This window comes from Rhinolophus ferrumequinum, chromosome 18 (assembly GCF_004115265.2).
Source record: "Rhinolophus ferrumequinum isolate MPI-CBG mRhiFer1 chromosome 18, mRhiFer1_v1.p, whole genome shotgun sequence".
Classification (NCBI taxonomy): Eukaryota; Metazoa; Chordata; class Mammalia; order Chiroptera; family Rhinolophidae; genus Rhinolophus; species Rhinolophus ferrumequinum.
The window spans coordinates 62151144-62170523 of record NC_046301.1 but is presented as its reverse complement, the minus strand read 5'-3'; the positions used below and the strand labels follow the sequence as shown (position 1 = coordinate 62170523).

The window sequence follows — 19380 nt, the reverse complement described above, 5'->3', positions numbered from 1 at the left end:
TTGTATTTCGTTCTCGGCTGAACTCAATAACAGTGTCTCCTCCCAGGCAGTCCATAAACACTCGGTGAATGAATGTGGACAGGATCGATGGAAATTCCAGCCCAGTCATGCATTTATTTATTTACCCACTCAACAAACATTCATTGAGCAACTGCTGCATGCCAGACCTTGTGCTGGGTGCAAGGACACAGCAGGGAAACAATGAAAATGGTGCTCTGAAATACTCCATGGCTGCAGGAGGCAGAGATGGATGCAGACACCCCCCTCCCTGATGTTCAGCGAAAGGATGGGACTCTAGGATGGCCCTGGTTTTGCCTGGGGAGACAGACAGGGCTTCCTAGGGGAGAGGGTATTAGATGCCAGGTTTGGAAGAATTAATAGGAGTTGGTTGGAGAAGGAGGCATCGGAGCCAGGGCGTTGAGGAATTAAACATGGGAGCCTGTGTATTACGGGTCTTGAATGTCAAAAGCCTAGGGACAGGGATCTGCCCAGCCACGGTCTTTTTCCCTTCAAAGCTCACAGGTAATTCCAAGCCATTCCTGTTCTGACCACCAGAGTGCGCGCCGGCTCCATCCCTGGGAATCCAGGAAATCCCCAGGTCCACCAAGGGCCGGTCCTTTGCTTCAGGCCTCTCTTGCCCTGGCTCACTTCACACCACCGACATTCATGCATTCATTCTGCAGAAGTTTATGAGGTACCACCCTAGAGGCCTTGGAACCAGAAGACTCGTGTTCAAATCCCACAAGCCACACTGGCTGTGTGACCTCTGGCCAAGTTGCTTAACCTCTCTGAGCAGGTGGCAGAAACTGTCTCCCAGGGTTTTAGGATTAGATGAGACTTGAGGCACACATGGGTACCCACGGCATCTCCTCGGTCCTCGGTTGGCTCTGCTGCCTGCCCTAAGGTCATCTGTCCCTCACCCAGCTTCATTGGCCCCATGGGGTGGGTCAAACTGGATCCCACCTCAGGGCCTTTGCCTGACCATGCCCTCTGTTGGGAGTGCCCCTCCCACTGTCCCTTCTCTTTCCCTGCTTCTCAAAAGGTTGCCTGACCCCTTCCCTGGAGGAGCTGTATCCCCCACTACACCCCACTGCTTAGCACCCTGATTTCTTCACCCACAGCCATCCTATGATCCAGGAGTTATCAATGATGTCTCCCAATAAGTGAGACCAACAGCCAGCATATAGTAGGTGTTCAATAGTCTCGAATAACTGAACATTTAGTGAGTGCTTGCTGTGCACAGGCCCAGGCAAGGCTCTGGGAATGCAGTGGGAATGAGAACACACAATTTTTCTGTTTCAAAATGACAAGCTCAGGAGGTACCAGGCCTGAAGTTTAATCCTCACACAAGCACCATGTGGTGGGACAATTACGACCCCATTTTACAGACAGAGACTGAGGCTCATACTTGGTCACATGGGTAGCCCAGCGGCCCTGAGTTTCCACAGCCTCCAGCATCCAATTGTGACCTGTGACCACCTTGTTGCTGCCACTGATGGGACAGACTTAAGAGGCTCTTTGACTGCTGGGCATCGTGAGACACAGGTTTCAATGTTTCCCAGAAACTTTCCTTGGAAAGGCTTTGGAAGTGGAGGTTGAGTGGGGCCTGGCCTCTACAGACCCCCAGAACAAAGGCCATATCTCTCCCTTAAGACTACCCAGGGCAGGGCCATGCCTCCCCCCTCAGACCCAGGGCAGGGCTGTGCCTCCCCCCTCAGATCCTGGGCAGGTCCATGACTCTTCCCTCAGACTCAGGCCAAAGCTGTGTCTTCTCCCTCGGACCCAGAACAGAAGCAAAGCTATGTGCCTCCTCATAACGTCAAGCCAGGGCCATGCCTCCCCAAACCCCACGACATGGTTGTGCCTTCCCCTTTAGACACTGCAGGACAAGGTCAGAGAGCTCTCTGAGCTGCAGTCTTCCATCTGCAAAATGGGTCTCTCGGGGTACCCAGAGAACTCCCAGGGAGGCTGCTCCGTAACTGGCAACTGTGATTGTAGATCCCAGCTCTCCCCACCTTTGCACCTTTGCACTGGCCTTCTCCTCTGCCTGGAGCATGCTCGCGCCAGAAGGGAAGTTACCAGCTACAACCAAGGGGCCAGTCCACATTGTCCAGTCCAGAGAGGGAATGGCCCTGCCCTTCAGCTCCGCATACAGTTCCTGGAATCTTGCCTACCTGGTCTGACTCCAGTCCCAGTGCTGTGGGACTTCATGACTCCCAGAAACTCACTTCTTTTCCTCCAGCCTCAGCTGCCCCTCTGTAAAAGGGCTTCCTGCGTCACAGTACTGTGGTGAGTGGCAAAGAACACTCACCATGCAACTGCCCTGGCCAAACACCCATCAGTTGACTCATAAGAATCCATGCACACATGTCATGCCCTCACTGTGCGCCAGGCACTGTCCCTGCTGTCTTGGCTGGAATCTGCAGTACTGGGATCCGTGCCCATTTCACAGATGAGAAAATAGAGGCACACAGAGGGCACACGTGGCCTGGCCAAGGTGGCAAAGCCTGGACTGGGCTTCCACAAACACCTCCTTCTCCCTTCAGGCCTCAGGGTCACCTCTTTGGAGACCCATGAACTTCATACTCCCAGGTTCGCCGTATTGCCATCTGCCTTCACAACTTGTGTTCACTCCCTGGTTTGTTTCTAGCCTGGCAGGGACTGGATCGCTGTGGTGACACACCAAATCCAATGGACAATTCCTGCTTGTACTAGTGGCCTATGGCTGCTGTAACAAATCACCACCAGCTTGGTGGTGTAAAACAACTAAATGTTTCTCTTACAGTTTTGGAGGTCAGGGATCCAACACAGGTTTCACCAAGTGAAAGTCCAAGTGTCGGCAGAACAGCATTCCTTCCCAAAGGCTCCAGAGGAGAAGCTGTTCCCAGCCTTTTCCAGCTCCTAGAGGCCGCCCACATTCCTTGGCCCAAGGTCCCTTCCTCCATCGTCACAGCCAGCGATGATGGGTCACGTCCTTTTCGTGTAGCATCTCTCTAACTACAGAGAGAGATGTCTCCGCTGTTAAGGATCCTGTGATGACACTGGGCCACCTGGTAATCCAGTATAATCTTCCCATCGGAAGGGCTTTAACTCAATCCCAGATGCAAAGATTTCATTGAAGGTGACATAGTCACAGAGCCTAGGGATTAGGACCAGTCATCTCAGGAGACCACCTTTGAGCTGGGCTTTCTCTTACTTGTGGAACAAACATCCCATTACTGTACTGCTGTTCCTACCCGCAACCCCCTACCCCTTTCTCCCCACCATTCAGTCCAACTGCCAAGTCTCAATTTAAATGTCTTGTTCCTCTGAGAAGTCTTCCTCAATTACCCCCAGGCTGGGTCAGATATAGCCTTGGGGCATTCTCCATCACAGCTCTGATCACACTGGATTGTCACTGCCTGTTTGCCTGTGGGCTCTGGGACAGAGAGAAGCCTGGGTTGGTGAGCAGGGGCCACAGGAAGTCATGGTGGGTGTTTGAGCTGGGGAGGAGCCTATGGCAGCTGGGGTAGGTAATGGGATGCAGGGTGTGAGGCAGAGGCTGGGTCAGGGTGGAGAGAAGGGCACGAACGGGAGAGAGACACTGAAAAGGGGAGAAGGGGGATCCCAGTGAGGTTCCAGTGACTTCCTTGAGGTCACCCAGCACACAGCCTCTGCATTGGGAGGACACACCAGGCTAGGGAGCAGGCGGCCGCTGGCAGCTGGCCTCCGTTTGGAACCCGCACCAGGCCAACAATAACCTTTTGATACACACAGCCCAGGCCGGGTGTCCAAGCCACAGCAGGGTCAGGTCTCGGCCAAGGTCGCACTGTCTAGCCCCCGCACACCCTTGGCGAGAACACAGAGTCCCATCATTGCCCCATTCCCTAACCAGGGGAGAATCCCCCCAGACTGTTAGAGGCCACGGCCATGTTGAGACAGCTGAGCATCTTCCCTCAGTGCCACTAGGCAGTGACATGGCCCTTGGCCACTGGCTGGGGACATGGGTGAGGCTGGGCAGCTCAGGTAGAGAAAAGGGTCTGGGTGCAGCATTTGCTGGTGTAAGTCCCTGTGTGTGCAGAGCAGGGGCTGGGCTGTGTGGCCGCAGGGACCTTCAATTTCCACACCTGGGGAGGAGGCAGAAGCAGGAAAGGGGGGTGATGAAGCAGAGGCAGGCACCCAATTGCTCTCCATCTTTTTAATTTTCCTGAAAACATCTACCATTCTTTGAAGTTGTATATTGTTTGTGTATGGGTTTTGCTGTCAATGGCCCCTGCAAACCATGAGTTCAGTGGTGACAGCCGGGGGCTGCCTAGATCGCCCTGGTACCCCAGCCCCCTGCAACAGTCCCTGCCACCAGGAGGTGGTCAGTAATTATTTTAGGAGCATAAATACAGAGGGGGCTGCACAGAACCCAGCAGCACTTTGAGGGTGCCTTGATAATTTGGGCAGCTCCCACAGCAGAAGGGGTCAGTTCCAAAATAGGAAGTGTCCGGCTGCACCAAGGCCCATGTGGACTTACCTCCAAGACCCATGCTGAGGTCGCTGTCATAAACTATGGATACCCAGGATCCCAGAGAGCTGGACCTGAGCAGACAGGAGGAAATCTCCCTAAGACAATAAGTTATCGTGGGTGCAGCCTGGGGGGCACTATCTGCAAAGGTGAGGAGAGTGCACAGTCTCTCAGGGTATGAGGGGTAAAGGCCAGGCACAGGGTAGGCACTTTGGAAGTCCTGTGGTATGATTACTGCAGCCTTGATGTTGTTGGGACCTTTTGTGTCCCTGGGTCTCTCCCTGCAGCACCCAATCTCCCTCCCCATTTGCTCACACCCATCTGTGCCCACTGGCTCCAGCAGCCAGGTGGCCTAGTGGGTGGCCTGAGGCATTAGCAGCAAACCTGGGGCTGAAGTCCCAGAGTCTGTGGGTATGTAGAGATGAGGAGGACCACACTTGGACCACATGCAATCCACGACGTGGAACCCGGAGTCATTGATATGTTCCCCGTGGGACACCAGTTAGCTCAGAGCATACCTACAGTTGAAGACCCCCAAAAGCACCTCAAACTCAAACTCAAACCCATGGTCAGAATTCGGTCCCCTCCCCCTCTACAGCCACACCTTCCCAGATAAACCCTCTGGCTCCCAGGTCAGACCCGCCCGCCCACCAGCTGCCACCTGGGTGGCCAGGCCCAGCCCCAGCCCCTGCATACATCGCGCATGATACTGCCTCGCGCCCCACCATACACGCGCCCCGCCCCAGCCCGGCCCCGCCCCGCCCGCGGCCAGCGGGACCTTTATAGGGAGCGCCCGGCCGCCGCGCGCTTGGAAGTCGGTGTCGCCGCCCTCCCTGCCGCCCTCCCGCGCGTCCGACGCCGGGGCCGCCGCCGCCGCCGCCGCCGCCGCCGCCGCCGCCGTCGCCGTCTCTGCGTTCGCCATGCGTCCCGGGACGCCCGGGCCACTGTGGCCACTGCCCTGGGGGGCCCTGGCTTGGGCCGTGGGCTTCGTGGGCTCCGTGGGCTCAGGGGACCCCGTGCCCGGTGAGTGGGGCAGCCGGAAGGAGCGGGCGGGGCGGGCCACCCACGTGGGCCTGCCGGGAATGCAGGCGGTCGGGATGTTGGGGGTCGCTGCAGCGGTGGCTGCCGGTGGCAGATGGGGGCGGCCGATGCAGGTTGAATCCGGGAGGGCTTGGGGCCCCCCCTCCCCCAGCCCCAAAAGGCCTGAAGGAGGGTCACCAGGAGGTCAGCAGAACAGATGTGACTCTCACAATTATGATCAAGAATAGTAGTCACAATGACGGCTGACATTTATTGAGTGCTTAGTGTCTACCTCTTTCCTCCCTGAATCCATACAACAGCCTAATTGTGTGGGAACTCTTATCACGCCTGTTTTCCAGAGGGGGAAACTGAGGCACAGGGTCATACAGCTTGTAAGTGGCAGAGCTAGGATTCGAACCCGGACATCTGGGTCCTGATGCCCCAGAGAGGCAGGGCTGGGTGGCTGGACCCAGGACATCTAGCTAGGGCCTCATATCTTCCCTGGGTCTGGCTTAGGCAGACAGGTCATTAGAATGCCATACCCGCCACTTGTTGGGAGATGTCAGGCAGGTAACATCCCCACTCCAGGCCTCAGTTTCCCCTTTTATGAGTGCCAAGGCGCTGAGTTCCCAGAGCTAGTCCCTGGGAAGCACTCGGTACAGTGCCTGGGAGCCAGTGAGCTCTCTGGGATGGGGGGCTGGGGCCATTCCTGCCCCCACTTAAGGGTGAAGAAACTGAGGCCATCTGCCCCCCTCACCCTACCCGGCAGCCCCACCCCAGCCCTGCAGGGAGGGAGGGGAGAGCTGAGCCCCCTCCCCGAAGGCCATGTCCCCAGGGACACAGTGAGCTCATGCAAGGGGAATGTTCCCAAGATGGAGTGAGTAAGAGGCAGGCCAGGCAAGGGGGGGTGCTGCCAAACGAGGGGGGCTCGGAGTGCCCTCGGGTGCTGTGTAGACAGAGGGCAAAGGAGGGACAGGCACCTCCAGGGCCCACTGATCCTGACACATCCCGCTCTGGGTGTTTGACTGATGGGGCAGGATGCCAGGCCTGGGGTGGGGGCAGGGGCTTCCCAAGTTGGGTTGAGGTTGGCAGTGGAGCAATGTGAGGGTTGGAGCTCAGAAAGAAGGATCTCACAAGGATTCAGAGCCCCTCTTTCCTGCTTGGGAGTAGCTCACCTCTCTGTAATTACTGAGCACCAGTTGTATGCATCCCTGGGGGCAGAAGCTGGGTGGAAGGTCAAGGCCTGGGTGTCAGGAGCGGCACAGGAGGGCACCTCCGGCCCCATAGAAATGGCCCCCCTTGTCCATAGGTGGTGTCTGCTGGCTCCAGCAGGGCCGAGAGGCCACTTGCAGCCTGGTGTTGAAGACCGATGTGAGCCAGGCTGAGTGTTGTGCCTCCGGCAGCATCGACACCGCCTGGTCCAACTTCACTCACCCCGGGAACAAGATCAGTCTCCTGGGCTTCTTGGGCCTCGTCCACTGCCTCCCCTGCAAAGGTGAGGCCCTGGGCAGCAGCCCCAGGCCAGGGTCAGTGTAGTCGAATGTGGAATGACTGGGAGTGAGCTCCCCGTCTCAGGGGGTGTGCAGGAGGTCAAGGCTGCTGGGAGGAGCAGTTGTGGAGGGGTCCCAGGCCTCGGCTTCCCTCAGCTGTGGATTCAGGAGGAAGCTCTGAACATTCCCCAGCTTGGTTTCCAGCCTCTAGGCCTTTGCTTATGCCGCCCTCTGCCAGAATGGCCTTCCCTCCTGCACCCTACCTGGTTGAATTACACTCCTGGGAAGGCGATTTTCCCAACTGACCTATCTGGTTTGTGACCCCACACTCAGTGTTCCCAATTGTCCTTATCTGCCCTTAACCCCACAGATTCCAGGGGTCTGCAGTGGGCCCCAGCTGCATTGTTTAATGGACCACATTCTGAGAAAATGCTGCCTTCTCCATCAGACTAGGAGCTCTTCAGGGGTTGAAGGAATAGATCAAGCTCTATTCTCTGCCCTGGAGAAGGGGTTGGAGCCCCTCCCAGGTGCCTATGGTCAGGGACTCAGAGGGGGTATAGGGACATGATTTGAAGGTGGGCATTAAAGCCAGGGTGTTGGGAGATGATTAGGAGTTTGCAAGCTGGACAAGGTATGGGGGAGAGCATCAGCAGAGACTATGGCCTGGGATGAGGCCCTAGTGGGTGGGGTCAGGGCAGGGGAGCAGGGCGGAGGCTGGAGCTGAGGGCTGCAGACCTGAAGGCCAAGTTGAGGAGCCTGGCTGGCCGCTGGGATGTGATTAATCCCAGATCAGCCTGGCTGGGTGGTCCTGACCTCACTGCCATGTGCCCTGGCTCATTCCAGAACCTCCTCTGGCTTCTGGGAGGACAGACTTCAAAGTGCCTGGCCTGGGCATGCGATGGTCCAGGACCGCCCCCCCCCCCCAATCTGGCCTTGGGGAGGGACACGCAGCCCCCCACTTCTGTTCCCTCTTGCATGAAGCCACAGGGAAGGAGCGTTTCCAGATGTGTGTGGGTGGAGGCACCCAGGTGCAGCCCACATGCCCTGGCAGGGCGACAAACATGGGGGTGTGGGCCATTCTCTTAGGAGCATCAGCTCATTTTATGCTCACCCAGTAAGGTGGGTCCCTCCATCAGCCCCACTTTACACACAGGGAAACTGAGGCTGGAATGCTCAATCTGCCCTTCAGACCTACAAGCAACAGAACTGGGGGCATCCATCCAGGATCTGGTGTGGAGTTATGCTGAGGTGCCCCTGGCTCTCCTCCCTCCACTCACATCTGTGACAATGCCTCAGTTTCCCCCTTTTGTAAACTGATGAGAAAACTGCATGACCTCATAGGATGGCTGTGAGGCTGCGATGAGCCTGGGAGGGACTGAGCGGCAGGAGCAGCCATCCAGTGGGGTCTGATTTGCATTTCCGAAGGTCCTGAGCCTCAGTGGGGGCCGACACGGGAGAGAGATCCCCCCTAGTCAGCCCTGTTTCCCTACCTGAGAAACGGAGTTGCGGGGCGTGGGTAACCTGATTCAGACTGCTCGGGCTGTGGGAGGCCCCCTCCCCAGGAAATGAGCTTCATGCCGGGCGCCGACGCCCCGCCCTCCCCGTCGCCTCCTCCGGGGAGGTCCTGGCAGACACAGGGAACAGACGCTGCCGGTCCTCCCCAGACCCACGCCTGGACGGGGTGGAGCCCCCTACCCCACCCCCGAGCTGACGCAGCTGGGCCCCCCGCCCGCCTTCCCAGAAACGCAAGTAAATCAGGGAACAGATGTCAGCCCGAGCCGGTGGCCCAGCTGCGCAGCGGGACGGTGGGCGGGGGTGCGGGGTGGGGGGGGCTGGAAGCCGGTTCTTGGACCCACATATTCCGGGTAGAGACGCCGTTTCCGCCCACGCTAAGCCCAGTCTCCAGACACAGCCCTCAGCCTCAGGCGCAGCGGTCCACCAGGGCCGTAGCTTAATCTCGTCCACAGTGGACCCCGCACCCCGACCCCGAATCAGCCGGGACTCCGGACCGCCCCCTGGCCTCTGTCCTTCAGAACAGGGGGCTGGGGCGCCGTAGGCACCGCGGACCGCCGGCCACGCGCCCCAGCCCACCCGCGCGCGTCCTGCGTCCGCAGATTCGTGCGAGGGCGTGGAGTGCGGCCCGGGAAAGATGTGCCGCATGCTGGGGGGCCGCCCGCGCTGCGAGTGTGCGCCGGAATGCGCGGAGCTCCCCGCGCGCCTGCAGGTCTGCGGCTCGGACGGCGCCACCTACCGTGACGAGTGTGAGCTGCGCGCCGCGCGCTGCCGCGGTCACCTGGATCTGCGCGTCATGTACCCGGGCCGCTGTCGCAGTACGTGGTGGGGGGCCTGCGGGAAGGGCGGGGCCTCCAGTCCAGGGTGCTTAGTAGTGTTCTGTATTGGTCTCGCGGGTTGGGGCGGTTCTTATGATAGGCGGAGCCTAGATGGCTTGGTAGTGGGCGGAGTCTAATAAAGGGAGTCCATACTCCCAAGAGTGTCACTAGATTAGGTCTTTTGTGGAGTGGAGAATAAGGAAGAGCCTGGTGGAGGTTTGGAAAGTTGGGTTCTAGGGCTCACGTGGGGTGAGAGGTATGGGTGCGTTACTCAAAGGGGCTTCTGGGTGCAATCAAAGGTGGCGGGGTTTGAGGGTGGACTTGGGCTGAGGATTGGGGTCTCGTAGAAGGGATGTGGCTTCTGGCAAAACCAGAGGGGCGGGGCCTGAGGGTGGACTCAGGTTTGTGGGCGGGGCTCGTGGTCCCAGTGGCGCCTCTGACCCACCCTGGCGCCCCGCCTGCAGAGTCATGCGCGCACGTGGTGTGCCCACGGCCGCAGTCGTGCGTGGTGGACCAGACCGGCAGCGCCCACTGCGTGGTGTGTCGCTCGGCGCCCTGCCCCGCGCCCTCCAGCCCTGGCCAGGAGCTCTGCGGCAACAACAACGTCACCTACATGTCCTCGTGTCACCTCCGCCAGGCTACCTGCTTCCTGGGCCGCTCCATTGGCGTGCGCCACGCCGGCAGCTGCACAGGTACGGGGCAGGGTGGGGAGCAGCGACGGGGTCTAGCCTCCAGCCCCTCTCTGCGCCCCCATTTCTCTATTTGTACCTCCTGCTCTGCAGGCATCCGCGAGCCGTCAGATGCTGAGTCAGAGGAGGAGGAGGAGAACTTCGTGTGACCAGCGGGGCGGCTTCGGCCTGGCGTTTCAAAGCCTCCCATTTTATTTATTGCCACAGTAGAGCCTAATTTATGTCCCATGGACACTCCCCAGAGCCTGGACTGGGGGAAGCCCTGGATCCCTCCACACACATGTCTTGGAAGGATTGGGAGAACGTGGCCTGAGTGTGGTGCTGGTGGGTGGGACTCCTTCTGGAGGCACCCAACAGTCCAAGAGGACCTCACGCTTCTGCTCTCTTAGGGATAACTATTAACTATCGCTGCCACTGAGAGGGCTGGGGATTCTCTGACAGCAATTAATGAAAAGGCACCCCAGCCTTCTAGAACAGGGACTAGGAGTGAGGAGGGGGTCCACAGCCTGGGTGTGTATAGATGAATATTCCCAGACCCCGGACAGGCCAAGAAAGCAGCCTCTGTTGCCTACCAGCCCAAGAGCCCAGGGCTTTCCTTCCCCACTGCCTCCATTTACCCAGTAGGTCCTGTGAAGGCCCCTGAGAAAAGCCCAGTTTACCCCCTGGTGGGCGCACTGTCGGTGCTTCCTGACACTTGACACTTGCCGCAGGCATGGAGCCACCAGGATCAGCACAGAACAGGGCACTATGTCCAGTGGTGCCCAGTCCACTGAGGGTGGGACCCAGGAGTCCCTGCTCACCCGCTGACCCAGGTGGAGTGTACATGCCAAGGCTTCCTGGAGTCGTGTGTCTGAGCAGCACCCCTAGTACCTGCTGCCTTGCCCACAAGTGAGGGCCAGACCCAGGACCCCTCGGTGCCACCAAACCTGCCCTTGTTGGGGTCCCAGTTCCCCGCGGGACCCTCCTCACCCACCAGCCAGGCTCAGGGGTCTTGACCCCCATCCAATGCTGGCCTAGGGCCAGTTCCCTCCATTTCCCCCAGACTGTCGCTCAGTGCCAACCCCCACCCCCATCCCCCGCCTTTATGTAGACCAGCAGCTCCAACCAGATATGGACACCCAACAGGGAGGGGGCCCAGCTCCTCAGGTTTGGGGCAAAGAGCACAGGGGGCCAGTGTACTCACCCTCTCCTAGCCCACAGGAAGTGCCTTATCTGTGACACCCAGAAAAGTGCCCTTGAGTAGTGGGTTCACCCAAGCCCCTGCCCTGGGGTCGTGCCTCACCAAAGAAAGAAATAAAGACTGTATAAAGCCACCTTGGGGTCCAGACCTGGTCTGCCCGTCTCTCTCTGAGCCTCTGTACTGCCCACTTTGGTAAGGGATTACTAGCCTGGAGCCTGGGTTGCTGTTAGTAGTAGTAGTTGTTGGGTTGGTAGTGAGTAGTGGGCTGTGGAAGCTTCTGGGGGATAGATATGGGTGTATGTCATTGGAGCAGCCATCAGCTGTCCTTAGGCTTCAGTGTCCACCTCCAGGCAGTGGGCAGCCACCAGGAAGAGGGCTGAGGCAGGTGGGGTGGGGTGGGTGGCAGAGAAAGGAGGCCAAGAGAGTGGCTTGGAGGTAGTGGTCTAGCCAGAACCTCAGTCACCTGGAGGCCAAGGAGAAGCTCCAGGAATGTGGGTGGACCATTGCTTCTGGTTATTCTTGGGGAATATTGGGGAACAGTGTGTTTTTCCAGGGCCCATCAGCTCCAAGTCTAGTCATTCTTCAATCTAGTTGTGGAGGGTGCAGCTCAGCTCCAAGTCCAGCCGGGAATTGAACTGGCTACCTTGTTGTTAAGAGCTTGTGCTCTAACAAACTGAGCCATCCGGCCACCCCTCTGGCAGCTCATTGTCTTCAATTTAGTTGTGGCGCAGCTCACTGGCCCATGTGGGAATCGAACTGGCAACCCTGTTGTTCAGAGCTCGCGCTCTAACCAACTGAGCCATCCGGCCATCCCTCAGTTAACATTTTATTCAGTTATTTTGGCCCTTTTTGTTTGGAACTAATGCCCACCCTGGGCTTCCTGGGTCTGGGGGCCCCCGTGGACCCCCTGCCCCGGCCATAGAATTTCCCAGGCTGGAGCTGTCTGCATCAGCTGTCATCTCTTTTGTACACCCAGTGTTGTGATTCAGGCAGCTCCTTTGGAGGCCATGCCGGTGCTGCCGAACCACGTCCCATATCCAGGTGATGAAGGAGGACACCTGCTTGTACACGTCAGGGGTCTTCGGGTCACCGTACCAGAGGCCAGAAAAGGAGACAAGGCTATGGGCCCGGTTCCTGCACACCAGGGGCCCCCCAGAGTCTGCCTGGGGGTGGAGAGAAAGGCCAGGTCTCTCTCTCAGCCTTACTTCTAGGAAAGGAGCTTCTACATGTAAATCCCACCAGGACCCTTCCCTGCCCCAAAACCCTCCCATGACCCCCTCGTGTTCTTACAGCAAAGACTAAACATACAAGTCTGCAGCCCTTTGCGCATGGCAGCCCTCTGATGGTCTCCCCGCCGGGCGTGCCTTCCCTCAGGGCTTAAGGATCCTTCAAGTTTTAGCTCAAAGGTGCTGCCCTCAGGCCTTTCTGAATCCCCACCTTGAAAGTCTTACCCCCTCCCTCCCTCCCTTCTCTCCCTCCCTCCCCCCCTCCCCTCCCCTCCCTGTCCTACCACCCTAATTGTCATGTGGAATCAGCTTTGACTCTATGAAGTGGCAGTTTTATAGATGGAGAAAGTGAGGTCCAGAGAAGTGAATTTCCCAAGGCCACACGTCTGGGAAGGGACGCAGTCTGGATTTGAACCCAGGCAGCTGAGCTCCAGAATCTGCGTTCTGAACCACTGCCCTTTTTTGCCTAGAACAAAAGATGCTCCAGGGCCAGCGTTGCCAGTGGTCCCCACAGGCTACTACATAGGAGGAGGAGCTCCTTTTTTGAGGTCTGCTACCGCCACCTACTGGACACTACTTATGAATACACAAGTCTGTAGCTGGGCAGTGCACAACCTGCACAGAGTAGCCCTATGACCCTGGGCAACAACCTGCCCTTCCAGGGCCTCAGGTGCAGCAGTCATGCCTCACTGATAAAAGATGAGCTGGGACTTAGTTCCCAAAGATCTGTCCCGCGCTGACCCTCTGCGAGCCTTGGTTTCCCCATTCGGTAAGCGGGTGGGACAAAGAGTATCACACCAAGCAGAAGCCTCACCGCCGCCGCCGCCGGCAGTCCCCACTGTGAGTGCAGAGCATGGCAGGGCTCAGCAGGCCCTTCCAGGAGCTGTTGCAGACGTCCAGGCCCAGCACACGGACCTCGGCCTCCATCAGCCCAGGTGGCAGCTCCTCAAAGTTGGACACAGATCCCCAGCCAGCCACCTGGCACTGTGCCCCAGCCTTGAGTGCCCTGCGCTCCTCCGCAGCAGCCCCAGCAACCCCACTGCAGGACCCAGGATGGCAGAGCTGTTCAGCTGCAAGGAGAGACCACCACCCCCAACTGTCACCTCTGCTCCTGCCTCAGTTTACCCATCTGTGACACCTGGTCTGTTGGTCTTATGGAGAGAAACCAACAGCAGCAGCATTCGGCTGTCAGAAGACCTACTGCTTTTGCCAGTACGTGCCTCCCCTTCCCACCCCCCACCCATCAGGCCTCAGCCCCTCAGACCAGGACTGTGGCCTCCTCTCACCACCCCCTCCCAGCTGCCCAAACAGTCTTTCTAACCAGCATCTCCTTCCCTGCCCTAAGCCCTCCTATGGCTCCCCATTGCCCTCAGGATAAAACCTGTCAGCCGACCCTTCAACCCTGCCCTCCAGCCAAAATGAATTTACTGCCATGGCCTGGACCCACCTCCATGCTTTTTGCTCGCAGTGTACCTCCTGCCTGGAGCACCTTTCCTATCCTTCCTTCAGATCTCAGCTTAGACATCACCTCCTCCAGGCTACAACAGGCGTGTCCTCTGGGTTCCCGTGTGCCCCTGTCAAGGCCAGTTTACCCAGCTGCCACCCTGTTAGACTGGAGTCTCTAAGGGGGCCAGCTCTGGGGTTTGTTCATGGCTGTGTCCCTGGTGACCGGCACACAGCTGGCACTCAATTAACAGTTACGGAATGAATGACTTGGACTCCTGGTTTTGGTACACACTCCCTGACCTTGGGCACATCCCTGACTGTCCCCCAGCTTTGGTTTCCCCATGGGCACAATGACATGGGTGGATCGGAGCAGCGGGTTCCAGACTCTGGCTGCTGACACTCACTGCCTCCTTCCTATTTGCTGGGAGAACCCCACACCCTAGACCCTCCTGTTCCCAGGGACTCATTTTGTCCTCTCCATTTTCATTTTTTACATTTGGAGGGCAAGTTTGGGGTGTACTCCCTTTAAAACGGAGGCCCCAGGGGTGCCTGGAATTGTGGGAGGTGGTCCAAAAGAATGCACTATATGTATGGGGGGACTCACATCTAGGAAGTGGGAGGAGCCACTTCCTGCCAAAAAATCCCACCAAGGGCTGAGGGGCAGGGATTGGAGTCTTTCACGGCAGCAGTGCCTCACTTGTTCCCTCTTTCAGCCTGAACACAGAGGTCTGCTGTGTGTCATAAATGAGGGGAAATTCCTGCCTGCGAGGTCTGGAGGAGGCAGTGAAGGATGGTGAAGTAGCACATGTGCAGGTGTTGCTGGCACGTGGACACAAGAAAGGTGGAACAAGGAGAAAGGACGGGGAGGGGACAGGGGCAGGTTGCAGGATGGATACTTCAAGGGATACGTCCTAAGAAGGGATGCTGGAGTAAAGGCATGACCTGACTCAGGTGTTTCAAGATTCTCTGGCTATTTTTTAAAACATGTCTAGTCATCATGAGTGTGGCGGGGACAGGCCAGACCTACGTCCAGTTCCCCCGTCCACGAAGCTCACCTGCAGCAGGCAGACATCATTGGCATGAGTCACGGGCTGATAGTCAGGGAGCTGGATGACAGCTGAGATGCCAAACACCTGCTGGGTGGGCTCTGAGGTGCGCAGGGCATGGGTCCCGCTCACCCCTAGGCCTGTTCAGGGGTCTCCGCAAGGGGAGGAGGATTGTGGGAGAGACTGGCGTGAGGGCCACCTGTCATGGGCCTCAGTCTCCCTATCCACAAAATGGGGTGGAGCAATCCATTTAATGCAATGTCAGCCCCACAATAATAACTGTTATGTCTGTCACCACTCCCACTTTGATTACAGCATTAACTGTAGTCGTTGCAATATTAATTTTAGTAACTGTTATAAACTATGTTCAGAATGAATTGAATGCTTATTACATTTATTGTAATTTCCAACTATAATATTACCTCTGAAGAGGGTCCACACAGGCCTCCCCAACACGTGCCCCTTTGGCATGTGAATTCTTTTGAGCCATCAAGACCCTGCAGGCTCATGAGAAACTTCTGTCCCTCCCTTAACTACTTGCAGGAATCTAAATTGGGGACCTTGCAGGTAATGAGTGCTGTCAGTGTAGATAAGATTTTAGGACTTATCTAGAGAGCAGGGCATGCTTCTACTTTCTGAGCGTCTGCTCTTCTTATCGGCCTGAGAATGGCCCTCCTCCACTCTGATGGTCCAGACCCCCGGCCTTGTCCCTAGTTTTGGGTACCACATACACCAATGTTCCCTGTGCATCTTAGAACCGGTCATGTGTACGGGGTTCCCATCTGTACGTATGTATTAAATTGGATTATTTTCTCTTGTTACTCTGTCTCATGTAGATTTAATTATTAAACCAGCTGGAAGAAACTTTTAGGTTCAGGAGAATTTCTTCTTCCAACAATTTCAATGTTAATGTTAGCAATTATTACAATAATATACTTAGACCGATCCCAGCGATAACATCTATTTATTGTCACGGAGGTCGCTCCTTCAGCACATGTCTTGTGGCCGCCCACCCTCTTTCCTTTGCTGTCTGAGAGGCGGCGGGGTCTATCACCCTGCCCATGCCCCTACCTGGAATGTGGCATTGCCCACGCCAGGAACACCTCCTCCCCTGCAGTGCAGTTACATCATCCTAGGGTCATAAATGGCAGCGGGCAGGGGGAGGGCCCCCCAAGGTGGGCTCACCTGTTGTTGAAGCAGTCGGCAGCTGAGACCATCCAGCAGGTGCGGAGCCACAGTGGTGCTGGCCCTCAAAGCTCACTGACCCCATGTAGGGACGGGAGTGGGGTGTCACCTCATGGCCCCCAATGATCCGGGCCCCCCAGTAACCTGCGGGTGGGGTCGGGGGCCGTGTCAAAAGAGGGGCAAGAAGAAGGGCTCATGGGGGCAGCTCAGGCACAAGATGGCATAGGGGTCAAGCTGGGGGAGAAAGAAGCAGAAATGGACAGAGATGGAGATGGAAAGAGATGCAGAGGGACACAGAGAGCGAGTGAGCGACGAGGAGCACGGAGAAGGCCCTCAAGTTTGTTGGGGGGGTCTGCACCCCAGAAAACCTGGGCCTGGGCCCAGTCGAGACCCCACCTGGGCCTCCTGCCCCACTCCCCACTGAGGCCCCAGAGCGCAGTCAGTCGGGGGGCTGTGTAGCAGCACCAGGCCGGGGCCTGCATGGGTGGCACCTGGGTGTTTCCCGCGGTGGGTCTGTGTGGGGGCCTTGGGGTTCCTGGGGAGTTCCCGAGTGGAGTCCCCGTTGGGGGGGACCCAGGGGTTCATACCTGGGGGCCTCATGAACAGCATCAGGGCAGTTGCCAAGGTCAGCAGCAAGTGGTCCCGGCCCCCAGCCCCAAGCCCCATGGCTGGCACAGGCTGGCGTCGCCCTCAGTCCTGTGAGGGCCGCAGCCCCCACCCTCACCCTCACCCAATGGCTCAGAAAGGGGGAACCCAGCTGTGGTCTGTGGTCGGTGGCCCCACCAGGTCCCACAGGCAACACCCATATCTGAGCTGGTGATTCTGGGAAGCCAATGACTTGACTGCCTCAGGGTTGTTGGTCACAATTGCGCAGGAGGAAACAGGGCAGAGAGGGAGAGCAGGGGCCCTGAGGGCTGCCAGTGCCTGTGACCCCAGAGGTCACTAGCTCTCACTGTGCCTTAGTTTCCCCGGCACCTGTCCCCAGGCTTTGGTAACTTCCCCCAGCTACATGCCCCTGGCACGTTGGTGTATCACCCCAACCTGTAGGCGAGTGGAACCTCATTTAGTCCTAGAGCAACCCGAGGATGTCAGTATTGTTCCTATGTCTATGTTACTGATATAGAACCTGAGGCACAGAGAGGGTAAGTGCCCTGTCCAAGGTTGCACAGTGAGGCAGCTGAGGGGCCAGGATTGCAGCCTCAGGACAGCTCCTGTTGCCTCTAACAGGGGCCAGTTCTACCCACAGCTAGGCCCATTTCCTTCCTGTCTGATGAGCAGTTTTGAAACAGGCAACAACACTTCCTGGCCCCAAATAACCAAGCTCCCTGAAGCCCTGAGGAGTGGGCTGTGTAGCAGCCGGGTGTTTCCATTTTCCAACCTGAGGCACAGAGAGGGGAGCACGGTTAGCCTGGAACTGCATGGAAGCTGGTCTTGAACGCAGAACTCCTGGACTATAGTCCTTGAAGGGTCTTTCCATGGAGAATTTGGGTGGCTTTCCCAGTCAGAGCAGACTCAATGACGATGATGATGATAGCTCCCTTACTTTTGTTACTAATTTGTTGGAGCTCTTTTTATATCGAGATTAACTCATGGTCATATTAATTTCTTTTCCTGAACAACTCTCATGTGCGAAGGACACAACCCACCTGGGGAGTGAGTTTGGGCCCTGCTGATCTGTAGATAGACCAATGTTGAAACGGCCAGAGTTGGGTGGCCCCCTCAGGTCCCTGTCCTCCTTACTTGTGATGGCTGAGGCTCCCAGGGCCATGGCACAGGCCAAGAGGACAGCAGGGGTCAAGGCTTTGGCGTGCTTCTCTGTATAGCACCGGACCGGGCTGGGCCTGCGGTTTGGAGTTATGAAGCTGGGGAGGGGGCTCTGGAGTCCAGCTTACCCCTTCCTGGCCCCTTTTGGGGTGGGGAATACAAAGCATGAGCTGGAGTCAGGGCTGGAGGAAGTAAGGGGGTCTCTGACTGGGGCGGGGGGCCCATGCGGAGCCCAGTGTGAGTCCAAGGGCCCCAGAGGGTGTCTGCAGGCAGCAACAGCTGTGCGTTTGGCTCAGGGCAAGGGCAGAGGGTGCTGGGCAGAGCCCTGGGGACAGAGGCATCCAAATGAGCAGAGGGCGTTTTCATGGAAACCATAGTTGCAAGTGATCCAGGAAGGGAGTGGGGCGGCGGGTGCAGTGATTGCCCGCTTCTCCTAGACGAATGGGAGCTGCAGGTTCTGAGCGGAGAGGGGAAGGTGGATGGTGTGGACGCCTTTCTGGAGGGAGAAAGGTCGACTCAAGCCCGCTGCTCTAGAAGATACACCTCGCCTTGTCCCACCTCCACGCCTTTGCCGGGCAGTTCCTATCACCTAGGATGCCTGCTCTCACCATCTCCGCCTGGCGGGATTTCCCCAGCTTATGGCGCCACCTCCTGGCTGGTTCCCTGCAAGCCGATGCCTGCATGTCGGAGTCTGGGGTGCGAATGCCCCAGAGGCCCTGGGCAGGGCCATGAGAGCCACCGCGAGGACTTTGGTTTTCCATCTGAGGAGGTGGGAGCCCTGGGAAGTTTAGGGCAGGGAAAGGCCCGTGAATGGTTTGTGGATGTGAGTAAGATGCTCCTAGCAGACCCTCTCCATCGACAAAATGCATGCACCATCCCTCAAACCTTGAATCATTTATTTAATAGACCAAAAAAAAGCCCTTTCTCCGAGGACAAGGCTTCTGCATGCCTGGAACCTAACACTGCCAGGCACACAGTAAGTGCTCCATAAATCTTTTTAGACTGAATGGATTCGGAGGACAAGGGGCAGTGATGTAACTTACTTACAGCTCACTTTTGCTGAGTTCCTGGGGCCAAAACTACTGCCCACAGGTCAAATCCAGCCCACCACCTGTTTTGTAAGTAAAGTTTTATTGGCACACAGCCACACTAATGCCTATCCGTATTGCCTCTGGCTGCTTTCACCCTGCAATGGCAGACCTGAGCCCGCAATGCCGAAAATATTTACTATCTGGCCCTTTACGGACTTTGCCAAACCCTGAGCTACTGTGTGCTGGGCCCTGTTCCAAACCTTTCATGTATATTCATTCTCCCAGCTGCCCTAAGAGGTAGGGCAGCTGGGAGGTTCTCTGAGGTTCAGAGAGATCAAGAAGTAGACCCAGGGTAACACAGCATAGGTGGTGCTAAACTGGGACCTGAACCCAGCGCTCCTGATGTTTGTCAAGGTCTTTCTGTTTGCTAATTGATCTCATTGTTTTAGTGCTAAATGAATGCATATTCATTGTAAAAGGG

At 57.3% G+C, this 19380-nt stretch overlaps 2 protein-coding genes across 4 annotated transcripts; one reads left to right on the top strand and one right to left on the bottom strand.

Annotated features, from left to right (window-relative positions):
- Window positions 1-5366: 5366 nt before the first annotated feature.
- FSTL3 (follistatin like 3) lies at window positions 5367-11277 on the top strand. Of its 3 annotated transcripts, none has more exons than XM_033135337.1 (6): window positions 5367-5515; window positions 6822-7007; window positions 8156-8250; window positions 9117-9332; window positions 9970-10024; window positions 10115-11277. In XM_033135337.1, exons 1-6 carry the CDS (start codon window positions 5413-5415, stop codon window positions 10168-10170), a joined length of 711 nt encoding a protein of 236 aa, XP_032991228.1. In that variant the 5' UTR covers window positions 5367-5412; the 3' UTR covers window positions 10171-11277. The 3 variants fall into 3 exon arrangements, with proteins under 3 accessions (XP_032991228.1, XP_032991226.1, XP_032991227.1); XM_033135335.1 differs by having other exon boundaries at window positions 9797-10024; XM_033135336.1 differs by lacking the exon at window positions 8156-8250 and having other exon boundaries at window positions 9797-10024.
- A 753-nt stretch (window positions 11278-12030) lies between these two features.
- On the bottom strand, window positions 12031-16770 carry PRSS57 (serine protease 57). Its single transcript, XM_033135343.1, is given in 8 exon segments — window positions 12031-12364; window positions 13226-13455; window positions 13458-13497; window positions 14929-15071; window positions 15342-15343; window positions 16105-16150; window positions 16153-16248; window positions 16692-16770. Coding segments are annotated over 8 exon segments (969 nt in total). The 3' UTR covers window position 12031.
- Window positions 16771-19380: the final 2610 nt, after the last annotated feature.

Bases quoted from the DNA above. Each gene is read 5' to 3' on its own strand.
- FSTL3 (XM_033135335.1), top strand. From the start codon at position 5,413: ATGCGTCCCGGGACGCCCGGGCCACTGTGGCCACTGCCCTGGGGGGCC. The intron at 7,008-8,155 runs GTGAGGCCCTGG...CTTTACACACAG, and splicing joins CCACTGCCTCCCCTGCAAAG to GGAAACTGAGGCTGGAATGC. The intron at 8,251-9,116 runs GTGCCCCTGGCT...CTGCGTCCGCAG, and splicing joins TGGTGTGGAGTTATGCTGAG to ATTCGTGCGAGGGCGTGGAG.